The sequence below is a fragment of the Oreochromis aureus genome, linkage group 16 (genome assembly GCF_013358895.1).
Source record: "Oreochromis aureus strain Israel breed Guangdong linkage group 16, ZZ_aureus, whole genome shotgun sequence".
Lineage (NCBI taxonomy): Eukaryota > Metazoa > Chordata > Actinopteri > Cichliformes > Cichlidae > Oreochromis > Oreochromis aureus.
The window spans coordinates 21,655,725-21,663,186 of record NC_052957.1 but is presented as its reverse complement, the minus strand read 5'-3'; the positions used below and the strand labels follow the sequence as shown (position 1 = coordinate 21,663,186).

Genomic DNA, 7,462 nt, shown 5'->3' with positions numbered 1-7,462 from the left:
TTACAGCTCAGTAATATTGTGGTAATAGTGGTAATAAAGTGGAAACAAGAAGGTGATAATATGGAAATTTCAAGTTATTACTACAGTATTACCAAAGTATTAACTAATCCCATGAGACAAAACCAGTTACAGTAATAGCATAGCATGTAGCATACACTCTACTATACTGGTAACTATAATGATAAACTGCTTGTAATAAATTGGTAAAAATCTCTGCATTCCAATTTTTATATACTGACTTGTAAGAAGAACAGTAACAGGGTTGTGGTTGTTGTTATAAAATGTAATATTGTTTAATTACATGTTATTGTTTAGTACTTAATATACTAAAGGACAAAAGGAAAGAATATAGTGGTTTATAATGGTTTAGGCACATATTTGTTTCCATAATATTAGCCTGAATGTTTGGCCTGTTATTAGCCAATTAGATACATTTCAATGTAATATTACTCAGCTACAGTCACTGTTAAAGCTCACGCGCCCATATTTTAGGAACAATATACTGTAGAAAACATACTGTAGTCCAATTTCATTCAGTCTACTAAATTTCAGGGGAAACCACTGTTATTTTAAACACTAAGATTATTTACTTCACATTTTCAGGTGAAGATGTTTTATCAGAAACTAAACAACATTTAACCTCTGGGCTTTTAAAAAATTATTTATATATAAATGACTTCATCTACCACTGGAAAAATTTTTTTAGACAAGTATACTCTTTGGTGAGAGTCATATTTAAACTTAACTTGCTATCGTGATTTTCTTTGGATAGAAATAAGTTCTGCTTGTAGGATCATGTAATTATTGGTTCTCAAACCTGTTGAAATATGGCAAGATTCCCAAAAGGCTTCAAACCAGCACCTACACACAGCCTCTGTGCGTAGGTGCTGAAAAGAAATAATAAAGTAGTCACACACAGGCGTATAAGCTGATTTTGTGGTTTTCTATGTGTCACCTAAAGGTTTCAGGCAAGTTAATTATAAACTAAAACTTTAATAGTAAAATTTTGAATTTAAATATTGGTATTCTTATTAGGTTTATTTCCTGACAGACATGTATTCATCCCAGCGGGCACACAAGAGTGAGCGCATGTGTGTGTATATATTCCTTCCTTAATACTAAATGGGGATTGGGCAGATTTAGTAGCGGCATTCAAAAGCATACCTCAGAGAACACATTTATTTATCCCAACGGGCAAAGGCTCATCTTTTAGCAGTATTTACAATATACAGTACAACATTAATATCTGTACAGTTCCCTTAGGAAAAATGAAAATGTAAAGTTGTCAAAGAAAAACAAAAGAAAGAAATGGATTAAAAACAGACATAAAGGAGTTTCCTGGCACAAGCTTTGCTGAAGGCTAAAAACATCAGGCTTAGCCTGAGTCTGAGGAGGATACCCTGCAAAAAATCATTTCATAAAAATTAAATAAAGAGGTTATGAAATGGCTTTGTTCAAGTTAAGACTCGTCAAAGCCTTTGGACCATTAACACCATTAAAGTACCATTCTGTATAGTGGATAGTCGTGCCGTTAAATGATTGTAAACAGACGGAGAGGAACTCTCTCCAGTTATCCTCCAGCTTTGTGAACACAGCCACAGACATTGATGCTGGATGGTTCAGTACAATTCATTCACGCTTGCTTAGTGATCAAGGAATGTTGTTGTGGGACAGATGGTCGAGGAAGTTTAACAAGTCATCTCAATAAGGCCCGTCTATTAAGCTGAATGGCACTTAAAGTGCACTCGTGGATCCATCTCAAACAAGCCCACGTTTACTTGCCTCAAGATGCACATTTACCTTCACACAACTGAGCTTAATTCATGTATGTGACTGTGTCTTTCAAACAGTGCAATCAAGTCCACAGGTACTATACAAGTTCTTTCTTTCTACAAGCTTCACATGGGTGTTCACATGAGCCTCACAGGTTTGTCTCATCCCACGCTGGGTCGTTAATGCTCTTCAGAACGTTTCTAACAACTTTTTCTAGATCCTTCCGTGCTCGCTGCTCTTCCTCCAGTGACCTCTTCATCTTCTTGTTATCCTGTGTTGGAAAACAATCATGAAATACATTTTAAAACAAATCTGAAGATTACATTTAGTCACTCAGCCTCTAAAATTATCCAGTTTTGACCTCTATAATTTCATAAACACAGTATAATGAGTTACCCAACAAACATCCAACATCACCTGTTTCAGCTCTTGAACCTCATCCCTCAGGGCATATACCACATCCACCAGGCTCCTATTTAAAAATAAATAAATAAAATTTGAAAAATAATTGTAAAAATTAATAAAAAAATATTTATAACAAACGCACTTAGAGAGCGCAACTTCCCCTAAAGTGCAAGAGACTTTGATGTTTTGTGATTTTTTTTATTTAGACGCGGAAATCCTGCTAAGGCGTCATTGTGAGGTGGTAGGGCGAAGTATTAAAAAAACAAAGCCAAAAAAGCCAGTGGCGCTAACAATGACAGTCATACACATTGTATTGTAGTTTTAAGATGAAGCGTTACTGATTTTCACATTTTGTCTGACCTTGACACAATTTTCACCCAAATTAAATCAACTCAAGCTGTTGTTGTTATCTACCATCACACAAAATTTTAAAATGACGTCTCAAAAACTGGTAACAAACACTCAAAGAAACAAAAAGAACAGAGTTTAAGGAAAACAAAACAACACTAAAAGTTTATTTTTCCTACAAGGAATGCTGACACACCCTTATACAACTTACTTCACTCCTCACTAGACTACGGTTGTATAAAAAAACGACTTTATTATGAGTGAATCCCACATAATATTCCCTGCTCTTAACAGAACTCTCCCTGCAAGTCCTGATCTGACCTTGGCACTATTGTTATTTCAACACAGACCTCAAACGGTGAGGAGAGCCTTCATCTAGCTCGCAGTAATGACTCAGGGTTCCAACATCAGTTTTCTATATTAGTATGAATCAACTGTGAATCAAGAAATCACTTAAAATAGAACTTGCCAGAAAAAGTGAAAAGGTCTAAAAGCAACACTTCACACCATTATTTAAAGAAAAACAGATGAGAAACAACATCATTGACATCTATCAGTGTTGAAATTGCTACAAAGCCATTTTTGGGACTCCAGTGAATCACGGTGAGAGCCGTTATCTACCAGTGGAGAAAACTTGGAACAGTGGTGAACCTTCCCAGAGGGAGCCAGCCTACCAAAAGTACTCCAAGAGTGCACTGACGACTCATCCAGGAAGTTACAAAACAACCAAGAACAACATCTAAAGAACTGCAGGTCTCCCTCGTCTCAGTTCAGGTGAGAGTTCGTGATTCAACAATAAAAGGAGACATCTATGGGAGAGCTACAAGGAGAAAAACTGCTGACCTAAAGCCCAGCCTTAAACCTGATTGAGATGCTTTGACATGACCGTAAACAGGCTGTTCATGCTTTAGTAAACAAACCCACCAATCTGGCTGAATCAAAACCATTCTTCAAAGAAGACTGGGCCTAAATTCCTTGCTTGGTGACAGTTCTTGCTGCCCAGGCGTGGCACAAGCAGTTATTAGCCTTTTCCACACAGGGTGAGGTAGGTAAAATTTGATGATCTGAAAAATGTAGGCGTGACAAATATACAAAACAAAAAACAAAAAAACAGGAAGGGAGCAAATACTTTTTCCACGGCTCTATAAGCACCGCACACAGAATATGGAAAGGACTGGGCTGAGAATTACAGGACTTAAAGACATTAGGCTTGAGCTAGGATAGAAGCATGGAAAAGAGAGTCATCCATCATCTTACTTTTCTTCCAAAGTACTTTGTCCGTTGCGACTGGGATCCTCCAAAAGTACTTTCTCCTCACCGGGGATGATGACATGGAGCCCCGTTTCCCTTTGTGCCCCTGTTTCAAAACAGAACAGCTCTCAACAGTTGGTACTTCCGATCGCAATAAGCCAGTGCAGTCATCTTTGGTAAATGACTTTTCCTTTTTTAAGACCAAAATCGGAATTTTATTGGAATGACACACAGCATCCAAGAGACACGAACACGCACAGCTGGTTGTAGTTGTGTGTTAGTCATGCACAGACCGGTTTTCAGACAGAAGACACAGAGGATAGTGAAAGCAAAGCGGAGACAAAAAAACAAAGTCATTTGACCATTCGTCATACAGCTTCTTGGTCATTTGAAACTAACAAAGACTTCACCATCTCTCCCAAATGAAACCACATACTTGTTCTGCAAAAACAAAGTCACATGAATGCCAACGTCTACCAAATGACAGATTTATTCAAAACTCAGAATACAGCGTTTGGGACTTGAACACTTCAGCAGTGTAGAACAAATACACCGAAGGCGCCGTTTGCAGATAAGACATGGCCACGTGTGTGAACTGAATACAACATTTGAGCACACAGAGGACAATGTTGGCTAAAGACAGTTAGTCTCGTCACCCTGCCTGTCCCACAGTTCGACTTAGTTTAAAACCACAGAATACACCTGTCACAAAATATAGCACATGATATAAGGACAGTGATATTCTTAGCTCAAATACTCATAGAAGATTGAATGGATTTTTTTTCCTTGCTCCAAGACAACTAGTATTTACAGAAAGGGTCATTATGTGCTCTTTATATTTCAAGTCCACTCTGACAGTATTGTGAGCTGAACGAGTAGTTCACATAGAAATGTTCCTGTATAATCATGATCTCTCTCTCTCTCTTGCTTTTTTTTTTCTTTTTAAACCCTCAATGCTATCAAAACACAGAGGGTGAGCATTTACACTACGAATGAGCATTTACTTTACAGTAACACTGAATACTTAAGTCTACCTTTAGGATTATATCATACACACTCTAGGCAGACGACAAAAAGTACAGAATTTGAACAGATTCTATCCCTCAACCCACCCACTGGCCTGTTACATGATTGTGCAAAAGAACTCAAACACTTCATGTCATAAATTCTGTGTAAACGTTGATACAGACCGAGAAAATTTCAAAAAGAAAAAAAAAAGATTCTTCCAGGGATCATTTTGTAAACATCGGCATACAGAATAAAATATAAATAATTTTTTTAAAAAGGAGCATTTATACCAAATAATAAATACAAGAAGAAGAAGAAAAAAAAGAGCAGTTCAAACTGTAACATGGACCAATATATTCTATGTCACTTACATTGCTTACTGTAAGAGGATGTCAGCCTGTACTTTTAATATCCAAGACTGGAAAAATACTTCTTCATAAAAATAGTCATTAACGCTAGATAGTATGGGAAGCCTCACAAGCCGGACGACGCGAAGGCAAGTCTCGGTAATGAGGCCACAGCATAGGTGCTAGTTTGTTGCAACAAAAAAGAAAGAAAGAAAGAAAAGGGGTGATGTTTTCAAATGGCATTGAACATTTTTCTGTGGTTCAAATTGTCAGAGCATACAACAAGAGCTACACCCAGAGTTATTAGTTTCATCGGTGACTTTATAACCATCCTCTCCTGTCTGAGAAGCCTGTCGAGCTAGTTGACGTTGAAAGCTAGTAAACATGGCTGACAAGCTGTTCTCCTGGCACATAACGCAAATTCATGACTTAAAGTTAGACGCAAGTAAATGCTTCTTCCCATGGATGAGTGACATAAGAAGACTGATATCAATTCATGCTTGCAGGGTTAGAGCTGGAGCTGGAGTTGCAACATGTTTAGCCAAACCTAGCAAAACTTAAAAAACAACAACAACAACAACAAAAAACTAGTTCTGTCAGTCAACAAGCACTCGTTAGTGCGCTAAAATTAACCTGCTGAATTTTGTTTATTAAAATGGTGACGTTTAAAAAGGTCCTAGCTGTTGGATTTATTACCGTTAGACAGAGGCAGACTAGCTCTTCTCGTCCTTTATGCTAAGCTTCAGAGTCATACTGAATGAGGGTGTTATCACTCTTCACACAGAACTTGGCAAGAAATGTAGTGAGTGCATTTCCCCAAATGGTAAGCTGTTTCTTTAACGTATGGGACACATATCCCCCATCAAACGAAGGCGTTCAATTTCTGCTATAGGATTGTAGCCGTTTTAGCTTGTAGCTCACAGACTGACACCCTTCGCCTGTTTTATATGAAACTTTTCATTTCAATAATTCATTAACTTGAGTATTAAACCATTATATAAATGCAACCCTGTGATACGGACAGAAACATTACTAGAGATTAAAGGGACCAATTAAACTCCTATTCTTATTCCTTGACTCTACTAGAGTGTCTTTGCATGATTATTGCTCATAATAATCCTTATTTAGCTTATACTGCTCCTTTGTGTGGTCTTGACTTTAATCCAAGTTATTTTAGCTCCTCTCCCTTTTAAGCCGCCAGATTTCTCCTTATTGGCTGTCTTTACAAACAGAAGATGTATCAAGAAGACCCCTCTCTTTATCGTCATACATCTCGACGTGTCGTTATGTATCACGAAAAGAGAACAAATGACTAAGCTTTTAGAGCACTCTGAATCCTGAAGCCTGAGATTTTGACTTGTATTTCAAAGTTGAAACTGTATATTTAAGAGAAAACTGGGGACCCTTAAGATCAGGCTGAGGATGATGCCTTAGGGACTACACTAGGAGTAAACTATCAAAAGGAACAGTAATAAGAGTCACTTCTTCACTTTAAAAAAAAAAAAAAAAATCAAAGGAAAACAAATGATATCCAATTACTTAATGCCAGCGGTGGTATGTAGTCCTGCAGACAGTCTGCCCCCCCACCTGATACCATAGAGCTAGAATTATATTCGCAATGGTCACAAGAGAAGTACTAAAACTATCTGTACATCTGCATACTACTATAGGCAAGTCTGAAATGGAGTTTTTTGGTCATTTAGGCAGTCAGAACCTTATTATTTATCAGTCTTGGTAGAATGACTTTAATCAAATTAGTAACACCTTACTCAGAGAGTGAAGAGTATGTGATAATCTCCTCTTTCTGTAGCAGCTATGGACAAAGGACAAAAAAATGGACTGAATTTGACAAACTATTAGGCGCTGAATATTTAATTAAACTACTGAATATTCAGTTTGGACTGAACACACAACAGCTATCTGGAATGTTAAATTTCATGCTGTCACGGGTTTGCAACACGGGTATAACTTCATGTTCTGAAAATTCTATTAAACGTCGATAATTTGGATATTGCATTTGCATGCCGTTATATTTTCAGACAGCAGGGGGATATGTGCCTGTACCTGTGTAGCATCTGTGCTATGTTTCAGCATACATACTCTAGAAACACATACTGGAGAGGAGTAGTACATGGTAAATAGAATACAGTCGTTCCTGAAATACATCTGAATATCAGACAGGAAAAGCTCAGTCCCCATTTCTCCCACCCCTGGGTCTCCCTCCCACATATTCCACTCTGAAATCCCTGTACTCTCTCCTGAGAGCTTACCCCATTTATGTTCAAACAAGGGGAGTGGTCACATTCAAGATAAATTAACAATAAATTATC

At 37.5% G+C, this 7,462-nt stretch overlaps 1 protein-coding gene across 3 annotated transcripts in view; it reads right to left on the bottom strand.

Annotated features, from left to right (window-relative positions):
- Positions 1-1,161: 1,161 nt before the first annotated feature.
- arhgef7a (Rho guanine nucleotide exchange factor (GEF) 7a) overlaps positions 1,162-7,462 on the bottom strand; it is a 30,580-nt gene continuing 24,279 nt past the window's right edge. For 2 of the 3 annotated variants that reach the window (XM_031734562.2, XM_039600330.1), the window contains 3 exons: positions 3,784-3,883; positions 2,191-2,245; positions 1,162-2,044 (listed from right to left, as the gene is read on the bottom strand). In XM_031734562.2, coding sequence (XP_031590422.2) covers positions 1,922-2,044; positions 2,191-2,245; positions 3,784-3,883 — 278 coding nt within the window. In that variant the 3' untranslated portion in view covers positions 1,162-1,921. The remainder of the gene's footprint in view (positions 2,045-2,190; positions 2,246-3,783; positions 3,884-7,462) is intronic. The other variant, XM_031734560.2, reaches the window with a different exon arrangement.